Genomic DNA, 18,939 nt, shown 5'->3' with positions numbered 1-18,939 from the left:
CCCAGAGCCTGCTCTCACCTGAGTGGTTAGCAGGGTCATGTCTGAAGGGGCAACTGGCTTTCCCACCCCGAAGAATCGTGGGCTTTCCCGTCACCCACCAAAACAACATTAATAAGAGGCATTGCTTCCCCACGGGATCAGGAATGATCTGGACTTTGTTCCCTAAACCCTACATTGCTGTCACCAACCTATAAGTTAAAATCTCCAAAGCCAAAAGTTAGGCAAATATCTCTGAATGTACAAAAACTACAAAATGACATAATATGACAGGGTTTATTCACTCTAAAGGATGACTCTCAACAGGATTCAGTAGGGCAAGAACATTAGCATTAGATTTAAGCAAACCACATTTCACTACAGGCTTTTCTCAGGAAGGAGAGTCTCTGGCCACCGAAGTGCTGCCTCCAAGCACCTCTCTCCCCATCTCACTCTGGAGCTAGGGGACACACACATCCATGAGGAGGCCACTGACAGCCCACTTACAAATTTGAGAAGCAGCAACTTTCTTCTAAGATAGTCCCCAGCTAATGCTGAAAAGCAAAATTCAGCCTGCGTGATTTATACCAAGGGAAAAAAAATCTACCTGGACAACTTTGGCAGGGATTGCTGAGCAATATAGTTAAATTGTGTTCCTTATTTCCAAAGATAGGGGCTGCTTTGGCTACTCTCCCACCACCATACCACCATTTAAAAAATGTTGAAAAGATTCATTTCCAAAGTTATGAAATCAGGCTTCAACCTACCATTGTGTGGTCTCAAGAATTGCACCCAACTACTCATGAGTCATTGGGTCCTGGAGTCAATCAGTGAATGAATTCATCATTTTTCCTCTTTGACGGAGGTGACTGGCTATCCACACCACAGCAAAGAACTGGCAAAAATGGGCAATGTCGGTCCAGAGAGCCAATGGCCTTATGGCTCACACCTAATCAACTATTTCATTTGGGAACTGAATGAACAGGCAGTTTGACTATATCTCCCCGCTCTTGGCACACATGACATGATGTCTGCCATACAAAGACCCAGAGAAAAGATTCCCTCTTGGACCTCAGCCTCAGGAAAAGTCAATTTGCCACTGAAAACCAAGCAACTGTAATACATAATGTGACAGTAAACAAAAGAAATGACAAGAAGAAAAATCATATATTGTTTTTATGGCTCATGGTTTTAGGGCATAGTACCTGGTTTCTTGGCTCCATGTGCCTGGATAGAGGATCATGAGTGCCAATATGAAACCAAGGAGGCTCTTCACCTTATGGTAGACAGGAAGAAGAGAAAGGAGACGAGACTAGGAACCAGTTACTACCTTCAAAAACACACTCTGAGCCATCTATTATTTCAGCAAAACCCCACTGCCCAAAATTCCCATCATCTCCCAAAATAGCACCACCAGCTAGTGACCAAGCGATTAACACTTGAACTTGTTGGAGACATTTCATATTCAAGCCACAGAACAGCTTATAAGAATTTTCCACTTAGGTCGGTGACCAAATTATTCTACAAAAAGCTACCAATTATCAAACATGTCCATCTGTTTTTATGCAATCTCTAGAAGAAAATAAATGTTTATTCTTCATTTAAAATTTGTGATTTGCTGAGATGATAACTCAGTAGGACATGAATCCCCAGAGTATTCCAAAAAGCTAGGCACAGCTACATACCCATGTAACCCAAGCCCTGTGGAGATACTGAAACGGGGGTTGCCAGGGTTTGCTGGCTGATGGCCTAGTGCCAGCTTTAGTGGCAGACCCTGTTTCAAAGGAGTAAGGCAAAAAAGTGATGGTGCAGGACACTGGGTGTTTTCCTCTGCCTTTCATGTGCACACAGGAGCAAACCTCACCCACACACATACAATGTTCTCACACCAATAAATAAATAAAATTCATGACTTACTCATGCTACAAAAATGAATATATACATTTTCTTGCCCATTTTTCTTCCCAGAATCTGGTTTGTCACTCAACTCCTAAAATAGGGTTTACTAACATACTATATGTAAAGGATTAATAAATACCATTTGTAGAGGTAAAGCATGTACATATAAACAGGAAGACTGTGCCTTCTGAACATTACCATGCTTCAAACCTACTTCTGTAAAGTCTGCAGAACCTGGGAGATGCAGCTTTGTACCATGCAGTCTCAGCTAAGATGGGGATGTGTGGTTCCTAGCATATCTCAGCAGACAAACTTGAGGCTGACTGATCCGCAAGCTTAAAGAAATATCTAAAATCAGTAATTAGGGAAAGGACATACCAGTAATTAAAAGTTCTCAAACACACTATTAAATACAGTATTACTACCAGGATATCCCTTTTTGTCTCAAACATACAGTTGAGTTTCCTATTTTGAGCCATACTTCATGGCATTTCACCTATATCATTAGCTAAACCTAAAAAGCAGACCTCCAATAGTAGGAAATGGAGACCTTTCCCCTGTAGGTTAAAGGAAGAGTTAGGACTAAAGAACTGTCACAATAGGACATGTGAACAGCATGGAGGACATATTCTCAGATACAAGGCAACATGACTGTCACAAACAGTCCAAGTGCCACTCAGTAAGCACATGAACAGATGTTTTTTTTCCCCGTTTTCAAACCTCTGGCTTTCTCAACCCCCCAAAAGAAAAATATATTGCCCATTTGTGTCTTCAAGAATATGAGAATTGAGGAGACTGTTTAAAAAGAATGATGAATTCTGAGATTTAAAAAATTACAGTTTAGCACCAAACAATCCAATTAAAAAGTGGGGTACAGAACTAAATAGATAATTCTCAATAGAGGAATCTAAAATGGCTGAAAGACACATAAGAAAATGTTCAACATCCTTAGCCATCAGGGAAAGGTAAATCAAAACAACTCTGAGATACCATCTTACTCCTGTCAGAATGGCTAAAATCAAAAACACCAATGACAGTTTATGCTGGAGAGGATGTGGAGAAAGAGGAACACTCCTCCACTGCTGGTGGGAGTGCCAACTTGTACAGCCACTTTGGAAATCAGTATGGTGACTCCTCAAGAAAATGGGAATGAGTCTACCACAAGATCCAGCAATTCCACTCCTAGGCATATACCCAAAAGAAGCACATTCATACAACAAAGACATCTGTTCAATGATGTTCATAGCAGCACTATTTGTAATAGCCAGAAACTGGAAGCAGCCTAGATGCCCCTCAACTGAAGAATGGATAGAGAAAATGTGGTACATTTACACAATGGAGTACTACTCAGTGGAAAAAAAACAATGGAATCTTGAAATTTGCAGGAAAATGGATGGAACTCAAAGAAACCATTCTGAGTGAGGTAACCCAATCACAAAAAGACAAACATGATATATACTCATTCATATGTGGATTTTAGACATAGAGTAAGGGATTACCATTCGACAATCCACACTGCCAGAGAAACTAGTAAACAAGGAGGACCCTAAAAGAGACAAATTTTGTCCCCTGGAGAAGGGGAAAGGGTCACCATCCCCTGAGCAAATTGAAAACATGGGAAGAGGGGGGAGGGAGCTATGAGAATGAGAAAGGGAGAAGAGGAGGGATGCAGAGGTCATGAGGGAGCAGAAAGGTTGAGTCAGGTGTGGATTAGAAGAAAGGATATGTGATAGGTAGGATTTTAGTTGGGGAGTGGGTGGTAGGGGAGGAAGGGAGGGAGAAGGCAACTGGGATTGTCATGTAATTCAATCTTGTTTGTAATTCAAATAAAATAAAAAAATAAAGAAACAAAAAATTACAGTTTAGTTCCAGCCTCTGCTTACACCAATGCTTGCTTTATCTGATCTCATTCACTTTTAACTGACTATCCACCCCTTGTGTAGTGGCTCAAAAGATTCACATTAATAAACTTCATAAAAATGTTCTAATACACATCTCTACCAATGTATCCATCAATATTGCCAACTAGCTCCAAACCTTGATACATTAACTCACAATTGCACTTTCCACCTTTTTCATGAAGTCCCAAGTCTGTCCAATTCCTCCTGCACATGACCTCCTCGTATTAATTTTTTCCTTTCTACTCCAGGCAGCATTATCCTTTGCAGCTCATCCTTTTATTATTTGTCAAAGTCTCTACTGAGACTTTCCTCTTTTCTGAAAATGCTGACAGAAAATGCTGGGAGTCCTCCTGAGGACTGTAGAAGTGCCAAGCTAGAAGGCAGCAAGTGTCATGTGTGATGGTCTTAAAATCTCTCAATAAAGCATTGCCCGTTGCTTTGCTCAGCTGCACCTTGAATTTAGACTAACTGGTTTGTTTAGAATATTAGCTTCAGGAATATCAGTTGTTGGTAAATAGATGGAAAAGTAAAATCAACAAATATAAGCAATATATGGAAAAAAACAAAAGCATTATATCAAAAGGACTCCAAAAGCATCAACATAAACTTTACTTCTGTTGGCTTCTAACAAAGTATGGTGATAGCTATGAAAACATCTAAATTCATAAAGACTCACAGTCATTTGGCTTTAATGAAACATACTAAAATTTATGCAGAATGAAAAGGGAAAAATTATCCAATGAAAGGAAAATTACAAACACACTTTGAGCAAATATTTTGATTGTTTTTGCTAAGCCAAAGCAAAGGTGAAATTACCTATGCTAGACTGAACTCATTCCCTAATGACTACCTGAAATTTCTACTTTTACCCAGTTAGTTTCAACTCTGTTGCACCTTACATTAGCTACTAACAGAGGTACTCTATAAGAAATGCAAGAATCAGTAGGACAGTGCCAACTCCATGTCACAAAACTATAAAGCCTCACAATGGCTTCCCAAGTGAATAATAAAATTACAAATAGTAGCATTCTTCTAAATACCAGAACTTTTCCTCGAACTTAAAGCCTTGTAACTCTGACCCAAAAATGGGCCTCCAGGGTTAATAGCACTCCTAAAACTGACATTTAGTATGTTTTCACATATTTTTCTAGAGGAAAGACCCCTGAGTTTTCCGAGTCCCCCTGGAGTCTCTGACTTCAAAAAGGGTTCACAGCTAGAATTTTAATATTCCCCTTTCATCACTTCAATCATATTTAATGGCCCACATCCACTATTATTTCATGGATGTGGGATTTCTAGCAGAGTCAAGAAAAGCTGCCTTCTGCCTCAAAGCTGGAGCCATGATCTCCTTCACTCAGAATGTCCTAGTCCTCAACACTCCCTGTGACATCCCTTCTCCACCACTTACCAGGTCCTCTGCCCCAGTCTACTGAGGCATATCAGAGAGCACTGGTTACTTATCTGTTTCTGTGATGAAATGCCATAACCAAGGCAACTTATAGAAGAAAAAGATTACTTTGGCTTATGGATCTAGAGAGTCAGAGTTCTCAGCATCAGAGTGGGCAGCAGGCATGGCACAGAAGCAGAAAGCTGTGAGTTCATATCTTGAACCATAAGCACAAAGCAGAGAAAAGGAACTGAAAGTAGCATGGCATTTTACTCTCAAATTTACCCCCAGGGATGTACTTCCTCTAGAGAGACTGCACCCACCATATAACCTCCCACACAGCACCACCAATTAGGGACTAAGTATTCAAACTCCTGTGACTATGAGGGACATTCTCATTCAAATCACACAGCATTGCCATTCCTCACCTGAGAACAGATGGCACAACTAACTACCTAGCAGATGACATCAGTCCCACCTACTTGGACTGTTTTTGGTAACACATTCCCCAAATAGCAACAGGGACTTTGCTAGACACGCCTTAAAACGCAATACACAAATGTAATGGTGAAAGATGTGAGCAAGTGAGACTGAAATAATGAGCACTTTAAGACAGGTTATGCTCAAGTGTCTCACATCAGCCTTTACATCACATCACACCATCCAGGTCCAGCTCTTTGTCTATAAAACAAAACCCAATAGTAATGTCTTCTTAAAGTTATACGACGGTAATTCATGTCACCATTCATAAATAAGTATACTCTTAAGATACGCTGAATATTTTTCTCATTTTGAGTACTTTAATTTTGATTTGCATCAATTTACTCAACAATTTAACAGGCAGCCAAAGCCATTTTAGGAACATAGCAGATACAAATGACAAATAAAACAAGAGTCGGTATCTCACAGAGTCCATGTTTCTGGCTTTCTTGTAAAAAAAAAAAAGTGGGTCCAATGAACAAATAAATAGGAATACAATACACAAGAGAGTCAAAATGCTATATAGAAGATAGTTGGATTTTATATCCACTTTCATAGTTAATAATTCATGAGTAATATGCCCTGTTGGTTTATATTTTTGCTGTTCCTTGTTTTTTGCTTTTTCATTTGTCTCTGAAGAGACAATCTTCTTCTTCTTCTTCTTCAAAAAAAAAGTCTATTAATGTTCAAGATTAAAGACTTCCTACACATGCATACACACACACACAAATAAGTCAAAAGAGCCAGGTGTGGGGGAGCATTTGAAAGGCAAAACTAGGAGTACTGCCATAGGTTGGAGGCCAGCCTGGGCTACATGGAAAGATCAAAGCCAGCCTACATACAGAAGCTGTCTGAAGAAAACCAAAGCCAGAGGTGGGAGGAGTTCAAACTGATTTCCATATTTTAACCATATAGACTAGATGAGATAGAAGATGAATCCTGCTAATTTGTACCTGAAAGCCTAACAACTTTATTGAGATAACCATTCCTTTAAAAGCTTTTCATAAAAATCATCCTACAAATGCCAAATTCAGATGTCTCCTTTGCCTAAGGTTTTATGGAATACAATATTTTGCTTGTTAATTGCCCATGACTCTTTATTTGCTCACAGCTTCTAGAAAGTTCTTTCAAATTTGATGAAGAAAATCAGAGAGAAAAATTAACATTACTGTTTCATTTTCTGAAACATTTTGAGCAACTTGCCTTCTCTCCCCTTAGGAGTTGTAATATAATTGAGAGAAGACAATGTCTATCCAACTATCATTTCTGTCCTTATTTCCAATCACAATATATGACCTTGTCAATCCCTGGCTGAAATATGCCAAGGAAAGGTGAATCCACTTGTGCATGCTGGAGGCAACCTCCCTAAGAAGGGAAGGGGCCAGCAATCTGCAGCCATAGGAAACAGCAATATTCTAGTCTATTACTCCTCACCTTCCTCCCCTCCTCCCCTTCTTTCTCCCCTCTTTCTCCTTTGTCATTTATTAGAGAGTCAAGAGGGTATTGGATCTAGTAGGGTAGAGGCCAAGGGTGCTAATAACCCTCCTTTAATGCACAGGACAGCCCACCTCCTAACATCAAAAAATGCTAGACCAAGGCATTGGTTCCACAGGTGTGGTCTTTTATCCAGAGACATGGGCAGCTAACAATGGAAACTTGTTAAAAATGCAAATTCCCTGCTTCTACCCCTAATTTGTTGAAATAGAAATATTAAGAGATGGGATCTCATGTTTTAACAAACTCCTGGTTAACTCTGATGGATGTAATGCTTCCGAGTCCCTGCTATAGGAATAAGGGTTGTCATTGGATAGCTGTGGCCTACATCCTGATTCTGTATTTATTATTTATTGTTTTTACAATGGCAAAGATGAAATCATGGGACAGACTTTATATCCCTAATATTTATTACCCACACCTTTAAGAAAGTTGGCCAGCCAGCCCTTGGCAATCTAGAATCAATGCTTTTGCTATTCTTGCCACTTCATGATTTAAGATGGGTTTCTAAGGAAGCCATAAGACAATTCAGATTTACAGGATGGAAGAGGTGTGGGTGTGAAGGAATGCTGCTCGGTGTGAAGATGGGGTGTGAGAGGAGACACTCTTCTGGAAAGAACACGGCAGAAAAGAACAAACTCATTCTTTGTCAGGCTAGTGTGTCTCAGAAAATGCACTGGCCATTTAACAACCAGAGAGAAAGCCAGAGTAAGACACATTCACAGACACATGACAGGAACAGAAAGAACTCAAGACCTACAACTTAATTTTTTAACAATGAAACTGTATTACTTAAATGATGGTGTGGGAGATGAAAATTAAGGAAAAACACCAGACTAAAACCCAGGGATTGGGAACCCAAACAACCACAGAAGTTTTTTAATTACATTAAGTGTGTTTTAAAGTATATATGTTTAGATCCCTAATCCATACAAGTTCTAAAGTAAAACAATTCTGGTTTGAAGCAAATTGAGTTTTTCCTGCAACAATTGTGAAGACTGTTTCCTTTTCCATTGCAGCTGGTGCAATATGAACAACTAGCCACAGTTGAAGACATACAATCACAGGTTCACAGCCAGCAGGCAGACAAGCTCCCTACACTGGCAATCCATTTCTCCAAGAAACCAGCAAGGACTATAACTTAGATTTCAATCCATTTTAATCTGTGATGGACCAAATCCACATGGGTATTTTAAATATTTGAGACACAAACAACTTTGTTTCCAAGAATACAATGTAGTTCATCTTATACTGACATCATACACAATGCACCCAACATTGTGTGAGATTCCAGAGGCAACAGGAAATAGATAATGATCCTCTTCCTTTGCCTGGTTTATATCTGTTGGAGAAAATAATAAACATATACAGAGGATTGTTCACAAAGGTATCACAACATAAAATTTTTCAGTATTATGATAACACAGAGGAACAAATAATCTAGTTAAGATCTAAGTAGTATAAGAAAAAAATGTAAACTACAATTTAACATGCAAAGAGAAGAGTCTAAAAGCTACCATTTGAGAAACTACCTTCTTTTCCAGAACTCAGAAGACCTAAGATGGGAAATTTTGAGTTTGAGGCCAACTTGGTCTACAGAGCAACATCTCATCTCACAAAATAAGCAAGCAGAAGGTATCTGCAGTGAGTATTTCTTCAAAGTTCACTGTACTTGGAGATTTGTCTTCATTAGCACCTCAGTGCACACCTGGCAAGAGAGTGTTATAATCCTTCAAGCCTAACTTCCCAGGACTGCACCAACTTCCTGAGGCATAAAGTCTTCTCAAACACAAGGAAGGATCCAACCCAGAGCCAGGGTGTAGCAGGGTCATCCTGTGTCTACATGGTCAACACAGGGCCTAGTGAAGGGACAGTTTCTATACCAGGAAATAATCAGACCAATAACTGACCCATGTCACTTTGAAGGGCAGATCCAGGATGAATCCTATCATTATATGCTTGGCCAAATATAAAAGTAATTTGTTGTGTGGTTGTGGTCACTGCCACCACTGACAATGTTTATTATAGGGTGAGTTCCACAAACAATAAAGTTTTATATGTCTCCTACAGCAGAACAGTAAGGGTGGCTTAGCGGTTGGGGCTATTGCTACTATATATTAGAAGTCAAAAATCATAGAATAAGAAGATGTCTTTGACTAAGTAGCTCACACAGTTAAAGAAGCCATTAGAATATTATTAGTTTGCTCCAACTAACTACCCTTTTATCAATGTTTTATGCAGTTCCCTCTTTGTTAAAGAATCTCTCCATGGTTAACCAGTGACCATGGCTGATAGGGCAGTCTGCATATGCATACTGCCTAACCTCCATATTGTCTACCATTAAGCCCTTGTCTGATTAGATCTTAGAGACCATCCAACTTCAAGCTTACTTACTACACTTGGCTCACATACAAGAATGAGGTCCAGATATTTTCTATGAGATATTTTCTCAAGTATTGCATAAGGAATCAGTGTTACATCTTTTTTTCTGGAAAATGATCCTCCTTATGAGTTCTGTCTTGCTATTATCCACTATAATATCAAAAAACAAATAAAATTCGCTGTGATCAAGGTTCAGGCCTTTATCCAAGATTCCCATCTGCTATTCATCTATTTCTTCTTATTCAGATCTTAATGAAGTCACCTGGACAGCTTCACAGTGCTGTAGATATGACTTTTACCTCTAAAGGAATAAAAATATTGTTTCTCTGCAAGACTCACCATTTATCACTGAGTAATCAACCCCTAACAAACCCTGTTGCCTGCCTCACTAATTCTCAGTTGGAGCCTACATAGATTAAATGAATAAATGTCATTCTAAAAGTTGTTCTATGAATCAAGGGGCCTAAAGGGGAAATGGGTTTGCCCTAGTAAATGACAGGAGAGTGATTCCTAGTTGTGATGTTAGGTGCTTGTGGTTGAAGGAGGAAGTCCTCAGCCTGAACCACCATTACCAGTTGCTCTACCAGCTGCACAAAACCCTGGTTTCCCATAAAAGCAGCTTCTCTGACCTGATGATGGTTTTGAAAATTCCACTTTAGCTGGAAATGTTCTAAAATGGTTCTGTAGCTCTGGTTTGCTGACAACCAACATCACAAACTTGGCAAGAAACCCCTGCTGCCCAGCTGCCTCCGATTTACTGTCCCTGGGCTCAGTCTCCAACTCAGCTGTTGGGCTAGGTGCAGCCAGCACTGCCATAGCTTCGGGGCAATGTGGAGGTGGGAATCTGTATAGGAGAAAGGAATCTAGGTCCAGTCCTGCACTGTCTTTAATGAGAATGCACTTAAGCCTCTTGGATCTTGGCTTCCACATCTCTAAGGTTCCCCCTAGCTCTAGTCAGTTATTCCACTGACAGTTAAGCATCTATTAAGAGCCATGTGTGTAACAAGGGACATAAGCCACAAACACTATGCTGAGGATTTCTTGGTCTGAATGTTCTCGGGATCTCTACGCAGTCAACTTACTACCCTCTATACCAAGAAAGGAATGCTGCCGATAAACCCAAAGCAAGCTCCACTATCTCTTTTGGGCCAACTCTTTAAAAACGGCTCTTCGGACATCTATGTAAGCAATCAGGAAATGATTTTTAGAACAACTGAGAGACTATTAACTATAGTTTCCTCTCTTGTCTTACCAATTCAAAAATTGTGTAAGACTGGATAAAACAGTAAAAACAAGAAACTTAAGTCAAATGATAAAGTACTTAGCCAGATAAAAAACGTTACCCTAACTGGATTACCAAACAAAAGCACACCTTTTAGTAATATCAACTCAAAATGCCTGAGCTTATTCCATATGTAAAGATGCCATATTCAAAACTAGATGTCATATTCAAGATAGCTCAGTGGGTAAAGGCACTTGTCTCCAAGCCTGATAACCTGGGTTTGACTCCTGGAACTGGCATGATACAAAGAGAGCTTACTCTGGCAAATTGCTCTCTGACATCCACACACACTGTGGCACACATATGTGGCCTTTTAAACACACACACACACACATAATAACTGTGAAAATAAATACATTTTAAAAACCACATTAATGACTTATTCACAAAATAATAACTCATGCCAATATGCGACAGGATGTTGTTCTAGAATTTTCAAAGAATCACCACCTTCTAACCTAGGAGACATCTGGTGTTTCCTGAAACATTTACTTAAAACTTAACATCCTGTGCCCTAAGGACACAATCTCCACATGATACCCCTCTACATGTCCACTTAGCCAGACTTCCACAGAAGACAGGTGGTAGGAGGATTCTCTGCATTATTCACACATTGCTTTGGAGCTTGTGTGTGACTTCTCTTTTACAGCAGAGGTGAAATCCTGCAGATGTGGGATTTTATCAGTTACAGTGGGCATGCATTCATGCATCCCTCCCATGGAGTTAAACTGTACATGCTCTATTTTGCTAATATGGATATTAGTGCCATTTGCCATGGAATTCATCATGGAGTGCTAGCACCATGCACAGCAAAGGAAGAATGAGAGGAGAGGATTCACAGGATTGGGGTAAGTAGCTGAGTGAAAGTGAAGTTTACCCTATACATTTATGGATCAACTGAACAGTAAAATCTTATAAAATCTGAAAGTGATTTTAAAAATCTAAGTTCTATTTCCCCACAGAAGAGACAAGGCCAGTGAAAGGACCAAGCCATTTATTTAGGAAAAAAAAGAGAGAGAGAGAGAGAGAGAGAATGCTACCATTTGTTGTTTATAAAACAGGAAGCAAATAAAAATATTAATAAATGTGATATTCTGGGGGAAATACTCATATAGGTCTAACTGCTACAACAGGGTTTAGCACAAAACAAGGATTTCACAATGCCTGCTGTGGACCCAGGCATTGGGCTAGGTCCTCCATTCCAAAGATGAACAAGACATGGCTTCATCGGTCTTCAAGTTTACATATCAGTTCCAAGCTCAACAACAGCTTTCTCAGAACAAATCCAATCCAACACGCTAATGTCTGCTGGTTATGGTAATTAAAATGAAGGGGCCGTAAGCACTCACAAGTGTATCCTCTTGAGAGAGATGATATTATTGTATGAAAATCAAGACAACATAGCCTGCAGGTTTGAGTTTCAAACCTGGGTTACAAGCTTTCAGCAAGCACACGAGCCAAGAGGCTTCTCTTCTTGTCTTGAACAGCTGGGAAAGTTGTGGGGTACGACGCCTGGTCCAAAACTGTTATTCTTTTTGGCTTTGCTTAGCTTTGCAAAAATAAAAAAGATTTCAAACAGACTTTCACATCTTAACCCTCCAAATATTTTCCCAGTTTGTCAACCATTTAATTTTATACTTGGTTAAAAAAAATTCCCTTCCTTTATCAATATTGCTAGTGTTTCCCATTTAGTTGATAATGTTGTCCTTTTATCTGTAAAGAGCTTTGTGATACAGCACAAGTGAAACATATTTAGCTAAATAAAAACTGACAAAGTCTGGAACAGTAGCTGTAAAGGGAAGCTTAGATGTTGTCTAAAAATCTCAGGGATATGCTAGTAAGAGTATATGCACTAAAATTCCTCTCTTCCATGCTAAGGGAGAAAAAGAAATCACCAATAACAGCTGCAGCATCCTCAGCGAAGGTCTTGCTACAGTCTGTACAGATGTGCTCCTCCTTTCTTCTACAGTGAGGTCATTTTCAAAAGGACACGTTCCCCATCCCTCTACACTGCTTTGAATTCCATGTCATATCATAGAACATTTGCCTGGGATCTGATCAGTTATCAGGAAAATGATAGACAAAATCCTTTTCAAGGTAACATGCATTCTTTTTTTAAAATAAATTTATCAATCTATCATCTATTTATTTTGCAGCCCGTTCAACATTTTCCCTCCCTCCTCTACACCCAGTCCCTCCCCCCAACCCCTTCTGTTCCCACCACTAATCCACTCCCCCTCCATTTCTATTCAGGAAAGGGCAGGTCTCCCATGAGTATCAATAAAACATGGCATATCAAGTTGCAATGAGACTGAGCACTTCCCCATGTATTAAGTCTGGGCAAGGAGACCCAGTATGAGGAGCAGGGTCCCAAAAGCCAGCAAAAGAGTGAGAGACTGTCTGTAGGGGGGGGGGATATGCTGGCCATGCCCATTTAGGGGTCCCACAGGAGGACAAAGCTACACAGCTTAGCATATATGCAGATTTATTCATGCATTCTTCAACCAGCGGTTGGACTGAATTGCTAAGCAGGTTGTATGTCCACTTCAGCCCCAAGACAAATCTAACTTCTCTACCACTTGTTTCCTCCCCATTAATAAAAGCTATCACACTTTCTCTTCACAACTCCTTCTGGGCATCTGGAAGGTGTCAAATATGTTAGAATTTCTACACATTGAAAGATACACCTCATTATCTTTTCAGCACAAGAACTGTCCTTTCACTCAAGCTTTTTCTGGTTCTGTACTTCATTTCTACCACTCAGCAATGATATAATGTTACAGGTGATGCTCTCTTGTTTGTATGTATATATAGGAATGCCCAAAATTGGAGCCCAGGTTCATATGATAAACAGATTAAATTCAGCATGTTCTGGGTTTTATCTATGGTTCCAACTGCCCATCATGGCTACAATTCCAGAAAACACAACAGGTGTCTCAGTTGGGCATGTATTAAGATCTTTCATAAGAGATGAAAAGGTTTGGGTGAAAGGCCAGCAGTTGGGATTATACATTATTAGTTTAACCTAAGATGTAATTTTTATTATGATTAAAATATCTAAAGCCTCATGGCAAGAGGTTGGGATAGAAATACCATGGAACTGTGACAGAATCCTAGTTATTACTCATTATTAACAGAGATTAAAACCCCCAAAGTTCTAAGCTTTCAAAAATTTCTATGAATATAATAATGATATAATGAAGCAAATCAGATGACAATAGGCTAGGAATGGATTATGTCATCTTTAATTCCTGGAATAAGTCTTTAAAACAAAACAAAGGTCCAGTTACATGGGACAGTTAAATTCTGAAGAGCAAATAGACAGCCAAGTGACAGTGGAAAGTTGGATTACATACTTGAAATGTGCTAAGAAAGTTGATGATAAATGATCTCAACACAGGAAAATCATAACTGAGAGGTGGTGGATACATTAATTAGCTTGACTGGTTAATCATGTCATAGTGTAAACATTCATCCAAAGATAGTGTTGAGGGCCTAGAGAGATGGCTCAAAAGTTACTGTTCCTGAACAGAACCTGAGATCTGTTCCTAGCACCCATGCAGAGTGACTTACAACTCTAAATCCATGGGATCAAACACTGGCTTCTGGATATCTTCTGGCCTCCACGGCCTCTCTGATTTATATTGATTAATTTTTATAGTTCAATGAAATCATGATTTTCATTGCTATAAAGAGTTGTGAAATTCCTAGTTCAGTTAGCTGTGAGCAACAAGGTCATGCTATAATAATCGTAAGTACAGCTAACAATCCTGAAAATTGAGTGTCTTACTAGCTAAGTCTCTACAATAGCAAAAGCAATGAAGTTCCTATTAGCCCATTCCACAAATTAACAAAAAAAAATAGAAATATAGACAGCAAGGGGACCAGGAACACACAGCTATGCTGTTACGGTAGGACTCAAACCCAGCCAGGTCCAGAAAGTTCAGAACCAGCTCTAGTTAGAAGAACAGTACCCTAGATTCATATGTATGAAGGGTTAATTTTACCATTTAGGTATAACAAACATGGAAAGAAGGCAGAATCCTTCACTATGTTTACCCAAGAACTTCGGCAATAACCCCGATCTCCTCCTAATCCTTTACACACCAGGTTCATGACCCTCCCACATATCTCTCTACTCAGGAAAAGAACCACACCAAGGAACTCTGAGAATGAACATGTCTCCTAGAAGCATGGATGGGGTGAACCTGACGAAAACGATCAAATTATACTTCCCATCAGACTGGGGCTTTCTGTCTGTGAAACAAAAATCACAGCAATAGCCATGCATGCCACCTGGGAATGAGTTGCCACTAAATAGCAGACAGAGGTACCTGGGAACTTTTGTTTTCACAGAAGAGCTGACCAAGCAGTGAAAGAACATAGCAACAGATTCTAAAGCCATGTTAATTGGTGCGCACCATTGTGGTACTTGGAGTCACAGATAAAGCAGTAAGTAGTTCAAGAATGACTTTTTTGTCCTTTTAAGCATTATATTTGCTTATTGTGTGTCTGAGTGTGAACACGCAGATGTGAAAATGTACATATGGATTATCGTGTGCATGTGGATATCACAATGTGCATGTCAGAGGGCAACTTTGCTCAGGTTTGCACCACAAGCCCCATTAGCACCAATTCCTATTACCTACCAAAGAAGAGCAAGTTTCTAAGTCTCTGTTTCCTATTCTGTGAAATGCACATAACACAAATGGATGCACAGTGGGAATTTATCAAAGTCAATCAAGAGGCAGTGAGATGTCTTCTAATGTGAGGCAATACTGAAATGCATGATGTAAAAACTAAGAATGAAATTAGTTAGCACTGCATATTCATTATCATCACACCAGTGTGGTATTTTCAGTTGGATGGTCTAAACAGTGGTCTGTAAAAGTTATGGAACAACTTATGACTCAAAGAAAGCTATTCCTAGACACCTACAAGGAAATTCTAATGTAAATCACAATTCACAGGAAATATAAAGATTTTCAGTTTGGTATGCTTCACAATTGTTCTCATGCTACCTATTTTGAAGAAAACAGATAGTATTCTCATTTTACCGAAGAGAAGACTTAATAGGGAACAGATGGGAAAGCAGGGACTGTATCCCCAAACTTCTGGTCCATGTCACTTGCACTGCTGCATCACCTAAGGTCTCTAATAAGTAACTCCCTATCCTTGTGAAGCTGTTGTACTTTCGTTTGTTATAGTCTTTCTAATACTATCTCTACCTCCAGTTAAACAAAACTAAAGTCCTTGTCTCAAGTATCCTAGTCTTTAAAACACACCTACTACCCAAAGGAGATAGGTGAGTTTATGAAGCCTTAGGCAAATTTGGATATATTATACAATAAAACTTGAACAAAAGAATAAGAATGTGCCAATAAAAAATGTCAAAAAAGAATAAGAACTGTAACTTTATAATATAAACTATATTAAACTAGCACATCTGTAGTACATAGGAAATTATACTGTAAGATTCATCAATGTCATTAGACAGCAAACAATAAATAATGTAGAAAATACTGCATCATTTAAATTTTTTATAGATCACATACAACATAAATATCAGCTCACAGAACTTCAGAGAAAGTTGCATTACAGATATGTGAACTTTACCACTATAGTAAAGTGGTAAAGTTCACATATCTGTAATGTGAACTTTACATTGAGAGACGTGAAGCCTCACACAGGAGGGTAGACCTGGGGGCCTCACACAGGAGGGGAGAGCCAAGGCCTCACACAGGAGGGGAGACCCAAGACCTCACACAGGAGGAGAGACCCAAGGCCTCACACAGGAGGGGAGAGCCAAGGCCTCACACAAGATGAGAGACCCAAGGCCTCACACAGGAGGAGAGACCCAAGGCCTCACACAGGAGGGTAGACCTGGGGGTCTCACACAGGAGGGTGGACCCAAACCCTCACACAGGAGGGGAGACTCAAGACCTCACACAGGAGGGTAGACCTGGGGGTCTCACACGGGAGGGGCGACCCAAGGCCTCATACATGCTAAGAAAGCCCTCTGCCCCCACCCTCCTCTCCAAACTTAAAACTTAAAATTTTTAAGTGTAATTGTTCCATAAATTAATTTATCATCTTTACATTGGAATAATATTTCATGGGCCAACCATAAATTATACTCTTCTGCTTCGGCAAACAGAATAACTTAAAAGCCTAAAATACTTGAAAAACATGATTTTCACCTTTGTTTATATCTGGTTGCAATAGCGCCATTGTACTTGCTGAAGCTTGTTCCAGTGTAGAGGAATTTGATTAATTTCATTTCAAACAAAAACAAAAGCACATCATGGCTCACAGAGATACTGTTTAAGTTCACTGTCTGGAAACACAGCATTTTCAGAGTTGGAAAGGATCGTTGTAACATGGAAATACGTTGGAACCCATTTCTCACAGTGATCCAAACAACACAACTGTCTTTGCTTTCACAAGGCTCCCAACTGAAACTAGATCTACAGCGCAAGGTACAGGAACTTCCAGATCCGGGAGTCAACATACTGGCTCCCTTTCCTGCTTCCTTATGAATACACGATGCTGCACAATTCGTTAAAGAGCGAAAATTCAAGCACTTGTAAGTCTGCATTTCCCTCTATATGCCAAAGAACTAGTTTGGTTTGGTTTTGTCAATTAATTGATCACTATTTTGTTGAACAGCAGAGCCTCAATGTCATGGCCAGCAACAATCAAACACAGGGAAAACCCGGGCTCATGGGGTCCTCTAAGGAAACCACAACTCCATAGCTCCCAGTGCAGACCACCATCTCCCCAGGTCTGCTTGTCATCACACACAGCCCACACCCTATATCACCCATTTTCTCCTGGCCTATTCCTACAGTCTCAAGCCTTTGTAGTTAACCTCCTCACTCAGACTTTCTTTAAACATTCCCTAATAAAGAACATTAAAAAAAAAAAAAGTAGTTGGAGCCTGGGCTTCCTAAGTGTTTCATGGGCCAAACCCACATAAGCAATATCATCAAACAGAAGAACTGGATTAAGACAGGTCCTGTCAGCCTTTATAGGCAATCTCATTCTGAATTTTCTGAGTAAATATCCTTCTTTGTGTGGCACAGATTCCCAACAGCTTATGCCAAATAATCTTTAAATAGATTTCCTTAAGTGTGTGCCTAAGTACAGTTCACTTACAGGCGAGCAGAGCTCACCACCATTTTTGCTACTGCCAGAAACAATGTGAGCCACACTGATATTGGCTCCCACAGTTTTGAACTGAGCTACTGCAGTTTCCAAAGTCATCTGCTGTAATGATTTTGACTGTTGGTCCATAGTGTTTCCAGTTAAGTTCAATCACCTGCAAGAGAATGTTCTGGTGCCTAATTATTGCAGCAGCCTAGAGCCAAAGTTTCTGCAGCCATCTTCCAGCACCAAGTCCCACTCTCTGACTTCACTCCACACTCACAGTGTATTGTTTCTCAAGAGGGAAAATCATTTCCTTCACCAAAGACATCATTTCAAGGAAACACTGGCTGGTCTTTAAGGAGACATAAAACACAAGAGACACAGGATGGTGGTAAGAGATCCAAAGTCGGAATACCTTAGACATCTACTTCAATGGAGACATTCCCCAAGAGGAAAGAAAAGTGGACACATGACTAAGTATTATCCTAATAAAATACTTTATATGATCTAGTTAAACTCAAAGCTTTCAAATTTTCATTTGATATTTAAGAATTAACTTATTATACCTACTCCAAGAAAAGCTACACACCTCTGTGTTTGAATACCAAAGAGATGCCAAATAAAGAAAGGAAGCTGATGAGCTTGATAGGTGAAGACCTAACCTCTCCATTTGTACCTCAGAGTCACTCAGTCATTTGGTAAACATTATGGAGAAGATACAGCACTGGGTACAAGGCATATTCTTGTAAATCAGACAAAATTGCTTTCTGCATTCACAAAGTTGCTGTCTGTTTTGAAATTTTACCCCCAGTTGAGTTCAACAGGTATTTATCAAGCACCTGTAATAAACAGGCTGTGCTGACTCATTTGAAGGTACCAAAAAGTGAATATACCCATCTTCGGAAATAAAAATATATATATATATATATATATATATATATATATTGCTTAAGAAACAGTACTGAGGGATTGACAGTAACTAAAAATAA

General features: G+C 39.5%; 1 protein-coding gene across 11 annotated transcripts in view; it reads right to left on the bottom strand.

The window, feature by feature from the left end:
* Positions 1-18,939, bottom strand: part of Bbs9 (Bardet-Biedl syndrome 9) — a 408,032-nt gene that overhangs the window by 105,138 nt on the left and 283,955 nt on the right. The window contains exon 21 of one of the 11 annotated variants that reach the window (XM_027411689.2): positions 7,156-8,479. The exons of the other annotated variants lie outside the window; for them this stretch is intronic. Within the exon in view, the coding sequence (XP_027267490.1) occupies positions 8,474-8,479 (6 nt within the window). The 3' untranslated portion in view covers positions 7,156-8,473. Of the gene's footprint in view, positions 1-7,155; positions 8,480-18,939 lie in introns of those variants that run through there. 11 annotated transcript variants of the gene reach the window in all.

The sequence above is a fragment of the Cricetulus griseus genome, chromosome 4 (assembly GCF_003668045.3).
Source record: "Cricetulus griseus strain 17A/GY chromosome 4, alternate assembly CriGri-PICRH-1.0, whole genome shotgun sequence".
Taxonomy (NCBI): domain Eukaryota; kingdom Metazoa; phylum Chordata; class Mammalia; order Rodentia; family Cricetidae; genus Cricetulus; species Cricetulus griseus.
This window is presented reverse-complemented; position numbering and strand designations above follow the sequence as displayed.